The sequence below is a fragment of the Tyto alba genome, unplaced genomic scaffold (genome assembly GCF_018691265.1).
Source record: "Tyto alba isolate M040663 unplaced genomic scaffold, T.alba_DEE_v4.0 Super-Scaffold_23, whole genome shotgun sequence".
Classification (NCBI taxonomy): domain Eukaryota; kingdom Metazoa; phylum Chordata; class Aves; order Strigiformes; family Tytonidae; genus Tyto; species Tyto alba.
The window spans coordinates 6,038,221-6,056,308 of record NW_024881297.1 but is presented as its reverse complement, the minus strand read 5'-3'; the positions used below and the strand labels follow the sequence as shown (position 1 = coordinate 6,056,308).

The following is an 18,088-nucleotide window of genomic DNA, read 5'->3' as shown; positions in this document are numbered from 1 at the left end:
ATCGTGTTAGTTTTTAATAAGGTGTTGAGCTTCAAATGGTTACCTTTATACAGGTATGGAAAACAGTGCTTCTAATTCTGTCTGATACTTTATTGAAAAGCTACAGCCTGCTTCATCTGTGACATGGTTTTAACTAGAACTGGTAAATTGAGGTTTAAAAATTACTAAGAAGATACACTGAAGTCCTGGAGTATTAACTGATAGATTTCATAATTAGATGGACATCTAGTTCTCTTTCTCTTGAATGGCAGCACCCCTTGTGACTTCCTCGGAGGTTTTTGATAACTCCATCCTGCAAAATGTAATAGTACTGGTTGTCATTGGTCAGCAGTAACAGGAACAGAGGCAGATCAAATGATATTAAAGTATCATCTCAGGTAGCCCAGAAGTAGCTTTAAAGTGCTACTTTATAAATCTCAAATTACTTTCAACTGTTTTAACAGAAATCTCTCCCATCAGTGCATTTTGCTTCAGGAAAGTTTGAATACTGTAACTGTGCACAAGCAAACACAAAATTCTTTTTAGGCTAAAAGAAATCATTGTCTTCAACTTTTTTCTTTCTCCATTGTGTAGAAGAAGAAAATAACTTTGCAGAACACATCAGATGGTATCAAGCATGCATTCCAGACTGACAATAGTAAGACTTGCCAATACCTTTTGCATCTCTGCTCTTCCCAGCATAAGTTCCAACTACAGATGAGAACCAGGCAGAGCAACCAAGACACCCAGGACATCGGTAAGGACTGTGATGCTGTCTTAGTTTTTAATAGCAATCTATATGTATTTTTGTAAGGCAAAAGTCTGAACTCGAGCTTCAGTAGTTCTGCTGAGTGCTATATGTGTGTAGCTCTGTATTTGAAGGGTTTATACTATAAAGAGAATCTACGAGCTAAGTTTGTTTAGGATTTGTTTAAGGGGGGAAAAAAAAAAGAGTTGGCAGATCACACAGAGCTGGCACACAGTAGCTCCTCTAAAATAAAAGGAATCTTAGAAATAGGTCATTAATAGTACTTTCCCATTTGATTAATGGATTTTGGCTTTTTTCAGAAAGACCTTGAAGATATTTCAATAATAGGATTTTTACCTTCTGCTTAATGTGAAATGAATTGGTTTGATAATATGGAACTACAGATAAAATATATGGAACTACAGATAAAATGGTGTCATCGTATGAGGCCAAATACAATAGTGAACACTTCATGATTCTGCATCTGTAAGCTGTGGGTGTAGCTGTCTTTATTCCACTTACTGTTTAGTGAACCTAGTAAGGAACAACACTGATGCTAGTCAATTTTCTTCAGAATTGCCATCTAATTTGTATCTATAATAGAAAATGTAGAAGTGTTCTTTTTAGATAGAAAATATTAGTTGGAGAATGCAATCATTGAAAAAAAAAAAAAAAACCTCTATTAATTTCTTCACTATTTGGAGCGAAGCTAACTTGACTGGCTGGCCTTCAGCGCAGCCTGGAAGTGCTATTTTGGTCAGTCTGCTCGGTCATTCTTTGTTCCCTGTTTTTGTCTGTCTGCATTCCAGTTGCAGTTAATCCAGAGTTCCACCAGTGTATCTGGGATGGAGTTTGACCTCATTGCTGTGGAGATTGTGATCTCTAATTAAAAAAAAAAAAAAAGGGGGGGGGGGAGGGGAGAAAGCATGTGGCAACTATGCAGCCTTTTTTGTATTCTGTTGGGTGCAACTAATTTAGTGCAAAGAAATAGGGCCAAGTGACTTGAAGCCTTTGAACCGTTCTCTGACTTAGTACTTGCTTATCCTGCATTGCAAAGAAAACCAGTGCATGAAAGGCTTTCTTGGCAAGGCAGGCTTGGTTGCTCCTACAGATGCAGTATGTGTTGTGCTTTGTGTGTCTGAAAACAGTAGTTTGCTTCTGTGCAGTACACATCACTTGGAATTCAGAGGTCTCAAATTTCAGCAGTCATTTGTAATCAGAAGCAAATAAATCAGTATTATGGTGAATTCCATTATACTTGGTTATTAAAAGTAAAAATGATTAAAAAGGTTGCTTTTGTCGTAACTTTAGTGATCCAAACTGATTAGTCATTTCTCTTTCCTGCATATATATATGCATATAGCAATAGATTATAGAGTTACTAGAATAATATTTTTTAAAAGAGAAAGTACTGTAATACAGGTAAGGAAAAACAATGAAGCAGTTAGTCAAAATTGCGCATTCATTATAAGTTCTGCTATTCTTTTGTTAGAGCAGTGAAATCCCAGGCAGTGTTTGGGAAGCATTATTCTTGGCTTGCAAAAGCATCAAGTTTTTTGGCCTTTTTTTTTTTTTTTTTTTTCTCCCCCCAGAGCCCTTAAAATGTCAGTAAAAAATAATGGTTGGGAGCACTCAGCAAAACAGTAAAGAAAAAGGCAGGTGACAATATTATTAACTCAAGGCTGATCAGCACAGGAAGTTACGTTTTGAAAGTTCTTTACTTAAGGACTGGTTCTGGGTTAACAGCACAGTGAACACCAGCATGTGCCTGTAACACTTGCAGTGTTCGTGGGGTGGAGTAGCAGACTTCAGAAGATTAATATGCTTTGGAAAATTCTTTAGAAATACAGTATTACAGTGTCTTGCAAGACTCACCTTGATTTCAGCTAATGAATGAAGAAAATGTTTTGAGACAAGGGAGAAGGCCTGGCATGCATAGTGACAGTGAACAAATTTTCATGGAACATAACAAAAGATGGAGATATGAGGCACTTTGTAGCCCTTGTGGTATACCATGACATGTTTTTCATGTGCACAATGTCTTCAGTGACCTGGGAGAAACCATTTTAACACATGTAAACCTAATAGAAAGAACTAGTCTTAGAAAATAAAAGGAAAATGCCTCTGACTAACTTTCTGTATGAATAGAAGGAGATGAGTCACAAAGTTTAAAAAAAAATATTTAAAAATACTAGCAGTTTTATAGTATATAAGAAAGGAGTTAAGCTGTAATGTGAGGAATGATGGTTTCTTTTTTGCACAAGTTCTGTGGCCATGTAGTAAACAGAACCAATCACTGGGTTTTAAGATGGATGTTTGGGATTCCTGAAAGGGCACATAGAAAACCCACAAAGGTGAAATGAGGGTTAAGTCAGCCTTATAAAGGATGAGTTTTGAGCATGTGAGAGTTTTCAGTTAAAGGGTTGGCAGGAGGTGTGAAAGGCCTAATGTCTATATAAATAATTAAGTGAAAGTATTCATCTGAAATCCATTGGGTAAACCTGTTTGGTGTTTGAAGAGGGTAAGTACGATGTCACAAGAAAAGATCTTAGAATATTTTATTAAAGTGCTCTTCCTCAGTATGGGAGCACAACAAGAGCAAGTTTCATTGCTAGCTTCTGTCAGAGTTGGGAAACTGAGATTTGTGGATCTCTGGTGTGATCAAGCAAAACCATTCTTATGTAGTTCATCTAGTCTGTCTGGTGGCTATGGCCAGAGGAGGTATTTAGTGTAGGTAAGGAAGTGGTAGCTGTATACTAATTCACCTTTGAAAAGAACAAAAAAATACCTTCCACAACTAAATCTTCTCAATCCATATGCCTATTACAGAGAGAGCATGAGTTACTGTTGCAGTTAATTTCTGCCCTAGGTAGTGGAGGAAGGAATGTCTTTTGGAATGGCAGTGTTGAGGTTGCATTTGCTAAATACACTCTTTAAAGGTGAATACTTACATGTTTGGTAAAGCTAATGGGTGATGTGTACCAAAAAGTAGCGTTCCCTTCTGAGTTAGAGCAGCTTCCTAAAGCAGCTTATTTCTTAGCTGTATGTAGAGTTTAAAAAAACACTAGTTAATGCTAAATCAGAAATATATATGCAGCTGAGCACTCCTTTTCCTCAGACTTCCCTGTGAACGGACTCCAAGACGTCAGTGAAGTTTCTGAAGGGCTCAGAGAGCCTGATTTCATTTAAATGCTCTAACCAGCAAACATGTTGCCACAGCTTATCAAGTTTCTGTGTTAGAGCCAAGCCACAGGAACTTAACTACTAGCCTTAGGATGCAGTTAGGCTAATAGAAATGAGCTCTGCTCAGCTTTGCTCTGAATTAAGAGGGAGTTAGGCTAAGTTGTATTATCTTGCATTTGCTTTCAGCTAAGAACATCCACCCAGACAGTTCCCACGACTCAGCTGACAGTAATTTAATTACAATCCAAAACCTGTTTCTCACTGCTGCTTAAGGGAATCCTGGTTCATGAGTCAAAAAGTCTCACAAACCCCAGTCAACGCTGCTTCTTCTGTGCTAAAATATTGAAGTTGGTTTTGGCAGGGGAAGTCCCCAAGTGCACCTGAGCGAGCTGATGCTCTTTAGCCAGGCAGCAATGCTGCCAAGCCCCCATGACTTTGCAGCTGTACTGTAGGCCTGTCAGGGACTCATGCTAAGAAAACTAAGCAATGGATGGCTGGAAGATGGTAGTGTAGAGGTGGGGGAGCCCTGTTTGTTCAAATTCTGGAAAAGACTTGGATGAGCAGGTTAAAGGAAGAGTAGTCTTCCAGGTCACTTGGCTTGAGGATGTTATTTGCTTTGCAGAAAGAGTTGATGTGCCTGTATATAAGACACAGTGGTTTAACAGGGAATATGAGTCTTCATACTAATAAGGGGATGAATATTCTGCTATTCTGTGTTTTTTCAGCTTCAGTGTAGTAGATGGTCAGGTTAGTGTAATGTCTAAACATTTCTTTCTGAGCAAACTACGTGGTGGTAGTTTATATGTACCTGATGATGGTACATACTTCTGAGCATCTAGAGAAAATATGCTTTGTGTGAGTTTGTCATTTAAAATGCATGCTTTACATAAGGAGGTCACACTAGCTGTGCTGTATAACTTAAATTTGTCTGTTTTTTGTTTTAAAAAAAAAAAAAAAAAAAAACAACACAGAAAGGGCTTCATTTAGGAGCCTAAACCTTCATGCAGACTCTGTCAAAGGTTTCAACATGGGACGAGCGATCAGTACTGGGAGCCTGGCCAGCAGCACTTTGAACCGGCTTGCCGTCCGACCTCTGTCTGTTCAAGCAGAGATTCTGAAGAGGCTGTCCTGCTCTGAGCTCTCGCTCTTCCAGCCACTTCCTGGCTCTTCAAAGGACAAGAATGAGAAGACTTCGTGGGAGGAAAGACCCAGGGTTATGAGCAAGTCGTTTCACGATCTGAGTCAGAGCCACATCTCGGTTTACCCCCCAAGGAAAAATATGATTACTGCTTTGGAGTCTTCCCCCCAAAAAATAGAAGACGTAATGGGAAGAGTCTTTCAGCAAATGCCAAAATTTGATACTGGGTCAGCAGCAGGAGCATTAAAACTGAGCAAGTAAGAGTCTCTCTGACTACCCTGCAATATCTTTGTGTACAGTCAATGTACATTTTGCATCAGTTTTGATTTATTATTCACACCATTATTTTATTACATTGATCCTTCCCTCTCCCAACTTCCTCCTCCCTCTCTCTGGTTCCCCTTCTCTCCTTCTCCCCTTTAAGTTCAAAATCTCATGCAGGTTTAAGTAGAAGCCCTGAAAGAAAGAAAAACGAATCAGACTCATCATCCATTGAAGATACCGGTCAAGCCTATGTTGTAGGTCAGCATGCAAAAAATAATATTATTTACTAACTAACATCTAAAACTGCTTTGGGTGTAATGCTTTGATATATTTAACAACTGATGGTAATACTTTAATTTGAAAAAGGGAGCAGAGTATTATATGTTAAAGTAATCCAGGCCAATTGCCTGTTGTTCCTCAATAACTGTTGCAGTGAATCAAAAAAAAATCTTTGGACAACAGCGGTTTGTACACAGCTGTGCAAAATGTTAGTACTTGACAGTAAAAGCTGTTGCAAAAAACATCTTCCGTTTTGTCACTTCAGAGTGCCATTTTATTGTGTGGATCTTTTAATAATTTGCTAGTCTTTAGTCTGTTTGTCAAGCTTGAACTTTTTTAGTGTTTTCTGTGGAAAGGGTGCAGGAATTGACTTTTGGAAGTGGACTCGGTTTGGCATAAGCTGGCTATTGGCTAGTACCTCTGAGCAATAGCTGCGCAGTTCTTTTTTAGTTTGGTCTCATTTGGATATAACAAATTAGGTACATTTTTTTTTGCATTGCATAGGGTGTTTCACAAAAACACTCATGTAATGAGCTAAGCCAGACCTACTTACTCTCCTTTCTTGGCAAGGATTGGACTGTACACAGTTATCTTAGTAGGCAGTAAAAATACAGAGTTCAGAGCAGCTAAATAGACTTAAACTCACATGCTGAGTTATTGTACGTTAATTTTTAATATCTGTGTGTCGTCAATTTCTGGTTATAGGAGGTTCCCTGTGATAATAATAGAAACTACAATGACTGAAACATCTGCAGCCTTAGCTTGCTTTTGTTGCTTTGGTTTTGCTTAATATTTAAATATTGATTAGTTACGGAACATCAGAAAAAGTAGAAGAAGGTTAAGTTTATGGGAGGTAGGTATAAACAAACTCGCCAAAAAACCCGAACAGAAAAACCTCCAAAACCGAGTGTGACATACAGATCCTTACAGCATCTGCCCTCACTGAACTTGAAACCAGAGCTGACGTGGGAGCCATGCTTTTTCAATACCAGGAGCGTAAGCTACTGAAGAGTGAGATGAGGCACGCAGTTTCTGTAGTGACTGGTTGCAGCCATTTATCCTATGCTTTTTGCTTTACAGTTAGTGTTATCATGTGCTTACCCATAATCTTCTGGGCAGTAATTCTGATAAGGATCTTCCCAATGTGTCAGAAAGTCCTGCTGAATCATATTGCCTGTGCTGGGGGAGACACAGTCTTTGCATGGTGAAACTCATTAGCTGAAACTTTAGCGTTCAGAGGTTTAGAAGGTTGAATTATCTTACATTTACTTTCATAACTTAATACATTTATTATTTTACCCTCTTTAACGTACGGCCATATTTGCTTGGCATTGCTCACTCCAAAGAGAACATGATTCTGTATGCATACCAACGTAAATGGCAATGCTACCGAGCATTGTTACTGCAGCAACTTATTTGTTACTGTACAAAATCTTAAGATTCCTGTTGTGTTGGTTTATTAGGTTAGGCATGTTCATTCAATACTGTTAGAAAATCTAGTCTTTGACTTAGTTTCTTAAAGATCCAATAATTTTATCTGAAATTAACAGTGGTTGTAAAGGCCAAACCTCTGTCCTTTACTTGAATTGCTTGCCTTTGCATGAGCTACCATCTATCTGACCCTTGAACTGCAACCAGAGTACATGAGTAATTTGGGTTTGCTAATCCAAAACTACTTTCATGTTTGTTCATTTTTAAAATAAGTAATCTGATCTTGTGAATGAGCTCACGTGTAGTGTGTAAAGTCTGAAATACTTCTTGGTAGCTTTCGTATTAAAAAAAAAAATATAACAATGTCTAATGTTTCCATTCATGTCACAGGTGTTAGCATGAATACTTCAGGAAATCTTCCATCATCAACGCTGTTAAAAGAGAGTGGTAAGTTGATAAATACATGTCTATAGACTTAATTCAGTCAGTTTGAGCTTCACTATTACACCTGTCCTGTTTCTTCACTATTCTTAAATTGAATACCTCTCTCAGTTAGTTGGCTAGGACCTTTTTGTAAATGCAACTCCTAATATTTCTTTTGGATTGCTTCTTGGGGGAGATTTTGACATCTGTGTCTAATACTTTTCAAATATGAATAGCCTCTGTTTAGTTTGAGACTTGAAGGGTGCTATTGCCTAACATACCATGCTCTTCAAAGCTCATTTTCCTTACTTGTGAGGTTATTGGTTCTGTAGAGCCCAAGAAGGCTGTGTTTTCCTTTTAGTTCTTTCACTCTTTTGGTTTGACTTGGTTTCATGGGAGAAAAACTCCTCCTCCAGGTGCTGCAGTCTGTCACACTCACTTACACCACTGCTTTCTGCTTGGTACCAGTGTGTAGAGCTCAGTGGGTTTCTGCCGCTGTGGAACAACATGTTCCATTTAAAAGTATGCCAGTCACTTCAGACCAAGTGAGTTGTATGTTCTCTAGGTAGCAAATTCATGAGTTCAGACTTAGAGTATGTTTGCATTTCTTGAAGTCTAAGGAGATTGATTTTTGGTTTTGGTCTATTTGTTGTTGGGTTTTTTTTGTTTGTTTTTTTTTTTGTTTTTTTCCTTTCCAAATCATGCTCCTTCTGTCTCTTAAGTGCCTACATCTACTGGGAACCCTCAGGAGTCATGTAAATCTATCGTGAGGGTGTTCAAATTTTGAAAGAGGCAGAATCATCAGTCTGTGGAGTTGCAAATGAGGAAATAAATTTAAACAAGGCAGGTTTTAGTAGATGTTTCTAATGTTAATTACAGTGTTGAGAAGAGTGGTGGGTTTTTTTGCTTTTTTTTTTTTCATTTGGATGTGACTTGGAAGATGAAAGTTAACCCACTAGTTCAGAACAGCTTTTCAGGTTATCAGAGAAGTAATCTTTTTTAATGGAACAAAATGTCAAGGCAAACCTGAAGGGAAGCATTCAGGTAGTGTCTGATCACAAAATGTTGGCTTTTCAGTTGACTCTCTGCAAACAACACAGAACAGAGTTGCCTCACCAGAAAGAGAGATCACATTGGTGAACTTGAAAAAGGATGAAAAATTTGGCTTAGGTAAGTGGATTTAAAATTTTTGATGCCGTGTGTGGTCCTAGAAGCCAAAAACAAAATAAAGTTTTCTGATCTGTATTTAGGTATTTATTGTAGGACTGAGGAAAGCAGTGCAGACAGAAGCTGGATTTTGAAGGCATTTAAGATGCTGAAGCCTGGGCTTACGTGATAGTGCCTGCTACTGATTTGTTGAGTGATGTTAAGCAAATCTGTTTCTCAGTTTTTCCATATTGTAAGTGTAGGATAATATTTATATTGTGAACTAGTCATCCTAAAAGGTGGCCTTTAAAGTATATTTCTGTTCAGACAAAAGATTTTTGTCTATGTAGACACCTCACAGCTGTAACAGCTCGAAGGCTTAAAGCAAAAAAAAAAAAAAAAAAAGACATTATAAAGCCATTATGAGCTAATTGTGGAGTGTTTTTCTTACTCTTATAATATCAGATGGAACACTAATTTGAGGTTTAAGGAGCCTGGAAGACAAGATATTTGCGTTCTGTTCCTTCTGCTGCTGCTGCATTTTTTCATAAACCCACATAATTTTTCCCTGTATGAGTAATGAATAATTTGGTGTCAGTATTGTGCTTTAGGGAGGCTCTCCTAAAGTGTCCTTAGGGACATTGTTCTGCTTGTCATTCAGAATAGGACTGTTGCATAAATTTGAAGAGGGGAGAAGGCCTACGAGACAATAATATTTAGTGTTTGCCCTGCACAGTAACTTAAGAGTTGACCAAAAAGGAAAGAAATTCAGGAAGGTAGGAAGAAAGGAAGAAATGCCCAGATTCTTCTGTTTCTTCCCCATGCAATCTGTGGTATTTTGCTGTTTTAGCTAGAAGAGAGAAGTCCTGATATCTTCTATTTTCTCATTTTTTCATCTTAAACATACTTCCCAGTATTCTATCCTGGTAGAATTAGCAGAAATAGATTAGAAGTCTGAAAAGAAAACAGGGAGTTGAAAAACTCGGTTCTTAAGACCAGGGTCAAACATTTAGGTGAAGCTTCTAACAACAGAGAAAACCAGAAATTTTGAAGTAGGAGAAAATACACTTTATCTGGTCAGAGAGTGCACATTTCATGTCATTTGTGTGTGTGTTTCTCTTGCCACAGTTGCCTTCTGTAGCCTTTGCTGTAGTTTTCTGGGAAAACAACGTCTGAATCACTTGCTCAAAAACAGAGAATGCAATAAAGCTTAATCAAAAAAGCTTTATTATTTACTTTCACGTAGACTTCTTTGAGTTGAATAGCTTTCTTTTACTTTACATTTATTAGAATGACTAAGTTTTTGTCCATTCTGAAATATGGGCTTGTATTGTGTTAAGTTACACTGTAACCACTGACATTTTTGCCTGCTTTGGGCCTTTTTAATAGGCTTTCAAATAGTCGGCGGAGAGAAGACGGGGAAACTTGATCTGGGAATTTTTATTCATTCAGTTACTCCTGGAGGGCCAGCTGATTTGGAAGGATCTCTAAAACCAGGTGAATAGTGTCAATAAGAAGAGGTGTATACATGAAAACAAAGGCCAAACACAGAGGGAGTACCATTTCCAGCTATGGCTGAGAGCGTCAGTCCCTTACAAATGCTGACCTTTGGTTACCTTCTGGATAATTTCTGAAAACTGGTGATACCTCTTTGTTAAACTATATGGAAACAAAAATCATTCAAATCAAAGTAAAAAATATAAAGCTTGAAGTAGCAAAAAATTAAAGTTATGTATAAAGATAAGGGCTTTATTTACTATTGTGTCTCTACAGATGCTTTGTAACTTCAGTTTTTTAAAATTCTAAATCCATACTTTGATTTTGAAAAAAGTGGATGTAACAATATGGCTCCGGGGGGGAGGGCTGGGTGAGAACAAAAATTTATTTTACTTAATATTTGCTTTTTTTTGCTTTTCATTTTCGTCCGTACCTTGAACTGAACTGCATATTGCTTACTTAATTCCTTGATTATTGCTTTTGCATCGGTTTTTCTTACAGCAGAAGAGAAGGTAGAAATCATAATATGCAAAGGTTTGGCAGGTTTAAAAAGAACAAATATTCATAATCACTTCTTGTGGTTTGTTGTGCTGGGGGGTTTTTTATAATTAGGGTTCCCTATTCCAGCATCGCTTGAATTTTAGTAATTTTTAATCCATGCATTGTGTAGAGATTTTCAGATCTGTACTCCACATTCTCACTGATTGATAAAGATTTATCTATTGTATTGTATCTGAATAAACCCTTTTGCGCAGGACATCGACTAATATCCATAAATAGCACAAGTTTAGAAGGTGTCAGCCACCATGCAGCATTAGAAATTCTGGAGAATGCACCTGAAGACGTGACACTTGTTATCTCTCAGCCCAAGGACAAGCTAGCCAAAGGTACAGAGAGAAATATTCCTTATTATTAAAGAACTGTTCTTTGAGCACTCTGCCTTCTCTGACACCTTTTGTAAAGGTTTTGTCAAGTGTTTTTTGTACCTTTTTGTAAAGTTCTTTAAAATTACTCATCTAATCAACTGAGATAGCCATTAAAACATTGTCCTAACTGCAGTCGCTTCTGTAAGCAACCCCAGCTAGTACATGCTTGAAATTGTGTTCTGAGTCTGAACAAAGCAGCATGTTACGGTAACCTTTGGTGAGGACACACCGTTTGCATCGTAAACAGAAAGTGTGCCGCATAATATCAAAGGGTAAAACCTTACGTGGTTGTGTGCTGAGAAATTTGTGTCTTACTGCAGATAAGGTGTTGCCAGCTACCGATGTGACTGTCTTGTCTCCTGGTTTTCAGCATCGTCTAACGCTGCACACATCAGTAACGGAACCAGGGGTTATTTAAGAAGGCCATCGCTGGGGCAGGACAATGAAGCAGAGTCCTCTTCAGAGGAACACGGCCGGTCCCGTGGTCACCAGAGGCTTCTTTCAGGGAGTTTTTCTGGTCTGTCAGGAGGCAAGCGGGATGGAAGCGTGAGCTCCCAGGATTCCAGAACCGAGAGCGCTAGCCTGTCTCAGGGCCAGGCAGCCAGCTTCTTTGGCAAACGTGCGAGTGGTAGAGCCCAGCAGGATCCTCAGCTTTACAGCGATTACCAGTCTGGGCTCTCTAAAATGAATGAGAAGCGAAGATCCTCGTCTGACAGTACTCAAGCAAAAAATAAAAGGCCTGGGCTGGTGGAGTCTCTGGAATATTCTGACCGAGGGGATTCTGATATGGATGAAGCAACTTATTCCAGCAGTCAGGAGCAACAGCCAGCTAAAAAGGCATAGTGTATTTCATATAAATATTTCCCATCAGGATAATAGTGGTAGCAAAATAGTGGGTGTAAGTGGGAGTAAGGTGAAAGGATGTGAGGGAAGGCTAGCCTGCAGCTTATCCTTCTAATGGCAAATGCTAATAGCTAATTTCTAACACTCTGGTGATTTCGTTCAAAATAAATGGAGAAAATCTCTCCTGTAACTTGAAACAACTTCCCTGCTTTCCAGTGTCACAAGATGGACATGCCTTACTAGAGGCAGGCTGTGCTTTGGGATGAATGTATAGTGCACTTGATGATGCTGTAGAAAACCTGCTTTCAGTTCTGTGTGTTTGTCTAATATGATCATAGTATAGTGCCACCCCTAGAGGTAAGTTTAATCACCTGGCAGATAAATTAAGTTTTCCCTAGATTAAAGTAGTAGTGATTTATCTGGAATGGGTAGCAGCAGAACTCATTGTCTTTTGGGGTTGATCCTAACCCATGGAAAATGCTCTTGTGTAGTGAAGTTCAGCAGTGAGCCATGCTCTGAACAGACACAGCTTGCTGCTTCACCTTTCCGAAAGTACACAATGGCAAGTACTACAAATTAATTCCTAACGTGCAGTGATTCCTCTTTTCAGCTGATGGAGGTTATTCAATCAAGTTGTGGCAGCTTCTGCAAATTAATCAAGCGGACCGCTGGTCTGCTGTAATACTGAAGTACTGTAGCTTCTGTGTCCTTCGACCAGCCCACTTTGACAATAAAGACTCAGTTGCTGAAGACCAAGCATATTTCTGTGCTAAACCTGTTCAGTGGCAGCAATGGAAGAGTTAATGCAATGAGCCTTAAGAGTCTTATTAATTGGTACTTTGCCATGTGGACTCCTTTGGGCTGCATCTGGCTCAGAACCACACCCTCTAGGGTCTTAACTAAAAACTTCTGTTCTAATGGCAAATCATTCTCTCTCTTTGTTTTGTCTGTTTTTTCGTTTGTTTTGTTTTGTTTGTTTTGTTTTTTAAATAAAGGAATCTTCCTCAGCGAATACAGCAAACAAAATGAATACTAAAAAGGTTACAGCAACACTTCTTAAACCTGGAGATACCTTTGAGGTTGAACTAGCCAAAAAAGATAACGGCTTGGGAATAAGTGTCACGGTACTGTTTGACAAGGTTTTTAGATGTTTTCTCTTTTTCTCTACTCCCAGCATCCCATTAAATTGCTAAATTACAAGGAAGCAAATTATTTTCTGGAGTCACTGTTAAATATATAGTTTTATTGGTGTGTGATTAATCTTACCAAAGCTGACAAGTAGTATTATCTTATAACCCTTTTCTTGTCATCTGCCCTTTAAGCAACTCATGTTTGTTTTATGGTGGAGCCCCAGTCATAATAGAATCTTATCACAGACACTGCTTTGTGAGTACAAAAAGCAAGATGATCTTTGTCCCTTGCTACCTAATAATGTGGCAAATTTACAAGGGAGAGAAATAAGACCTTCCCCAACTGGCGTCGCAGGCAGTGGAAGCGGTAGTGTTACTTAGGAGTATCTATGCACATCCATGCACATACACCATGTTCAGTGTTCTCCCTCTGCTGGATAAAAGGCAGAAAGCAAAAAATTACTTCAAATAAGACCTGGCTGACACTGCTTTCTTGCAATATGAGACAAAAATATATTTTTAATGGACTAATTTCTCTTTGGGCTAAAAAATTTTGAAGGTAGTTTGTGTTTAGGGCCTGCCATACTGCAGAGTGGCAGGGAGGAAGAGAATGTTTTATAACTGAGATGCGCATGTTTTTCACTGCTCCTGTTCTTGTATTGTGTTCCAAAATACATTTTGGTGTTTTAATATTCAAATATTATCTCTGGTTGATCTCTGGACTACACAGTAATTTGGAAAAGAAAAAGTTTCTTAAGTTATATCAATAAGGAGGAGTTGTTAGCTGTAGTTCAAAACTGGTGGCTTTTGCTGGCTTTTTATACCAAAAACTAAGTTGGCTTTTTTGCAAATGTGGCCATACAGATAGGCGTGTAGGTGGAGTGACAGTTTGCAAGCCTAGCACTGTTTTCACAGATGTGGCTAGTATTGCAAGAGTAGCAGAATGAAATTCTATTATTTTATCACCCCAGTCTATTCAAAGTCACATCGCTTTGTCAAGCTTATAAATTGAGGCAGCCGGAGGAGCAAAGGTTCCGCAGGAGTTGGTTACTGAGTAGCATCAGGCCTGCTGTATGCATGCATTGGCTTTGTAGAAAACGTTAGAAGATACCAGCTGATGCAAAGATTCCCCTTAAAGGATGACCAAGTGGTATCTTCACTGACCTTTCCTTTTTCCACCTCCATTCTGCCCCTTGCATTGCTATCCTGTACAGTGGTGAAAAGAAGAGGTATACAATTAGCTATGTGTTTTAAATTTTCACATGTAATACTGTATGCTTTGGGAGTGAACGTTAATACACTACTGGTCTCCCTCTGAGTCTGTGGAGAAGCACGGGTAGTGCAACAGCAAGCCAGAATCATACAGTGGTTTGCATTGGAAGGGACCTTTAAAGACCATCTAGTGTGATTCCCCCCTGCAGTGAGCAGAAAGGCTAAGGCCCTCCAAAAATGATGCTATTTGAGCCTGAGCAGATTTTTTCAGCTTAGACCTTCAACCTTGTGTGAGCTGAGAGAAAGCAGCACTCCATAGGCTCCTGTTACATCAGAGGGTGTATTGGAGTAGAACACTGCATGGGTATGCATCTTCTGCTTTGGCATGCTGTGCCCTCACACATCTCTGAGCTTTGATATGCATGCAAGCATGTAAAGTCTGGCATAATGCAGACATGTTTCTGCTGATGGACATTTATTTGTTTTGGGTGCATTTGCATTGTGATGCATCGTGTTTTTACAGTCTTCCCATCCCAACTTCATTTGTAATAAATTGCATGACTGTGAAAACATGTTTTGTGTAACGTTTTGGTTTGGCTGTTCTTTTTACATGCCAGTAGCCCAAGTGCTTCCTGAGTACAGTTTTCCCTGTGTGACACTGTGTTTATTTACTAAGTATTATAACTGCACAAAGACTAACAAATCCTATTTTTGCTTTCCATTTAGGGCGGTGTAAATACTAGCATAAGGCATGGTGGTATTTATGTGAAAGCGATTATTCCCAAGGGAGCAGCTGAAGCAGATGGCAGAATAGAAAAAGGTAGTATCTCAGTTCTTTCAGTTGGGACTCTGAATGTGAAAAAAGGGCAGATAACTGTCTGTGGTGGATTTGATACCTAGAAGGCATGAAATCTGTTTGCCTCCTTTCATTGTACGTTTTTCACTGGGAAGAAGAGCTGTTTTTCCAAGCTACTGCATTTGCAATTGTCATTTAAAATATTGCCTTGATAGCTAATTCTGTGGGTGAGGATTAGAAAAAAAGTGTAGAACAACTGCAGAATCAACAGAAAACTGCTGAGACTGTGAAGGGGAAAAATAGTAGATAGGCTGCGGTATTTCTATGGGGTTCTTTCCATAATGCAGCCTGTGTTAATGCAGAACACTTCTTTGTTCCAGCCATGGAGAGAGAGGGCTTTGTATTATTTGTGTCCTTATTGCTTGTGCTGGGCAGCTCAATACAGAAAATCAGTATAATTGTTACGTTTTTTCTTGTTTGTAAGCCAGGCTCCATTCTTTACTGAAGTGAGAATTCCCCCTGTAGGCTTAAGAGAGTGAGCTTTGTGGCAGGCTATCATTCGGATGGCTAATACTAGCTTTGATGTGGGATTATTTCACAGAATCATAGAATCATTTAGATTAGAAAAGACTTTTCAAGATCACTGAGTCCAACCATATAGTTTAGTGGCAAAGTTCTCTTCTTGACTCAGAGTGTGGAGAGGAGGGAGAATTTACTTCAATAACTGTCCTTGTTATCTGAGACTTGAAGTCTTCTGTGAGTCATATACATTTTATAGATGATGTTCTGCTTACTTTTTCTTAAATTATTAACCAATCATTTGTAGGTGACCGTGTGCTCTCCGTCAATGGGATTAGTTTGGAAGGTGCTACCCATAAGCAAGCTGTTGAAATGCTGAGAAACACTGGGCAGGTAAGTGGCTGCTGGTTCTACTATTACCTGGAGTAAACCAGATCATGAGTGAAAAGAGGTAAAGGAACCTGAAGACTAGAACTCTCCCCAGTGTTCTGGCTGCTTTAGGTGTGCTTTCCTAGATTTCTTGGCTTCCAGGGCCTTGAGTCTCACTGCCCATCCTAGTGAAATTCTGACTCCAAGTGTGGGTGAGAGATCTGCGTGGAACTGGTTTCTCCTTGTCCCTGGGCTGCATAGGAAGGAAGCCCAGGTGCACGGATGGGAAAGCAGCTGCAGCAGCATGCTACAGACAGGTCCCACATTGAACCACCAAGGAGCCAAGAGCCTCCATATATGCAGCTGTATTTGCATGCAGTGTCAATAGCTTTACTTGAGACTTGGCCTTTTTGGATAGTGGTTGATTCTGTCAGTGATGTATCCTCATTTAATAGTGCTATTTATGGCAGCTGCTTCATATGTGGAAGTGCATGCAGACCTGAAAATAGCCAGCAAATGTACACATTCAGAGCTGCTAAGGACTAGTATTTGTACTCACTTTATGGAATGTTTTTAACTGTTCCCTGTATGCATTTGAAAATGACACTGTCTTTGACACTTCTTAACCCCCTCACAGCCTTATTGGAAGAAAACCCTTTCTTACTCCGTGTTGGCGAGTATCTTGCCAAGTCCATTAGTGTATTTTGAAGGTTGTCACTTACAGCCCATAAAAAAGAACAAATTGAGATTGTTTGGGGAGGGAGGTGTCAGTAATATTTGCTGCTGGAAAACTTAAGACCTTGACAAGTTAGAAAGAAACATGTATGCTAGGCTATGTTATCTTCATGACCACTGCCAGTTAACTGGAGAATGTTTCATCTCTTTAGGTGGTACACCTACTGCTGGAAAAAGGTCAGCTTTCAGTGGCCAAGGTTCATGCTCCAGTAACACCACAATGCACGCCTCCAAATCAGGTGGGGCAATGTGAGCCACAGGAGGAACCAGCAACAAAGTCTACAAATGCCAAAGATTACAGCTTTGTCACTGCAGGTCAGGTCACATAGGACAATTGTCTGAACTTTCAAAGCATCCTTTGGTTTTTATAATACTTTCCTTCTAATCATCTGTAGAATAGAAAGAGCTGGTAGGAATCTACACCGAACCCCTGCACATAATGCAGTCTCTTCCATTTTGTCCTGTTGCATTTGTTTTTCCGTATTTCCTTTCGCATCTTGGTAACTTTGTTTAGTTACTACTGTTTGCTATTTCACTGCTCCTTGTTGTTTCCCCTTTTCACCAACCTTGCAGGCCAGGACTGTAGCAAGGTTGGAGTAAAAGGGGTGCTGTTATCTCTGGTGCTGCTAGGGAGTGCCAAGGGGAGGTTAAGATACTTACATATAAATGAGAGCTTTTTAGGTCCCTCTGTTCCTGGTGAGAGAAGACATCAAGAGGTGGATGAAGAGAGAAGAGGGATTTGTGTAGCTGTTTAGAGGTTGGCATATTTTGGCTTCTCTTGCTGGAAGCCTCTGAAAGTGGAGGGAAGCCTACCCAGGTGGGGAATCCACTGCCAGTACCTTTTGGTCTTCCTGCATGGGATTTATCCTGTCTGCCAAGAACTCCAGCTGGTGCTCTCACTGATGTCTGATCAGTGGCCAGAAAGGTTGTGTCACTGTTCTTTAACAGGCTCCTTAATGGACTTCCTGGGGAACAGTGGAGACACACCGGCTTTCTGTGAATGTTGTCAGGGCATGCCAATGAACTGAGAAGTCATGATCAGCTTTTTGTTCTCTCTAACTTGGAGGGATCTTTTAGATAACACTTGTGTTCCATAAAGTGGAAGAACCTTGTAAGAGGGAGAGTGCACATTGTCATGTCTGGAGTAAGAGTGCCAGCCACTTTTTTTTCATGGCCAGCATGCTGTAGGAAATAATAAATTAATGTTTCTTTTGCAGAGAACACGTTTGAGGTAAAGCTGTTGAAGAATAGCTCAGGCCTTGGGTTCAGTTTCTGCCGTGAAGATAACCTTACCCCAGAGCAACTGGGCTCAACTGTTGTGAGGGTGAAAAAGCTCTTCCCCGGGCAGCCTGCCGCAGAAAGTGGGCAGATAGAAGTTGGGGATGTCATTCTGAAAGTGAATGGGGCATCGCTGAAGGGTTTATCCCAGCAGGTTTGTATCTCGGTAGTGAAACTCATGCTGTGGTAGTC

General features: G+C 39.6%; 1 protein-coding gene across 10 annotated transcripts in view; it reads left to right on the top strand.

Moving 5' to 3' along the window:
* Window positions 1-18,088, top strand: part of PTPN13 (protein tyrosine phosphatase non-receptor type 13) — a 125,761-nt gene that overhangs the window by 87,707 nt on the left and 19,966 nt on the right. For 7 of the 10 annotated variants that reach the window (XM_042796694.1, XM_042796692.1, XM_042796693.1 and 4 more), the window contains 13 exons: window positions 574-736; window positions 4,882-5,305; window positions 5,473-5,570; window positions 7,413-7,469; window positions 8,523-8,615; window positions 9,981-10,088; window positions 10,844-10,975; window positions 11,385-11,851; window positions 12,853-12,996; window positions 14,926-15,019; window positions 15,822-15,907; window positions 16,771-16,933; window positions 17,836-18,050. In XM_042796694.1, the coding sequence (XP_042652628.1) occupies window positions 574-736; window positions 4,882-5,305; window positions 5,473-5,570; window positions 7,413-7,469; window positions 8,523-8,615; window positions 9,981-10,088; window positions 10,844-10,975; window positions 11,385-11,851; window positions 12,853-12,996; window positions 14,926-15,019; window positions 15,822-15,907; window positions 16,771-16,933; window positions 17,836-18,050 (2,244 nt within the window). The remainder of the gene's footprint in view (window positions 1-573; window positions 737-4,881; window positions 5,306-5,472; window positions 5,571-7,412; window positions 7,470-8,522; window positions 8,616-9,980; window positions 10,089-10,843; window positions 10,976-11,384; window positions 11,852-12,852; window positions 12,997-14,925; window positions 15,020-15,821; window positions 15,908-16,770; window positions 16,934-17,835; window positions 18,051-18,088) is intronic. The other 3 variants (XM_042796700.1, XM_042796691.1, XM_042796695.1) reach the window with 2 other exon arrangements.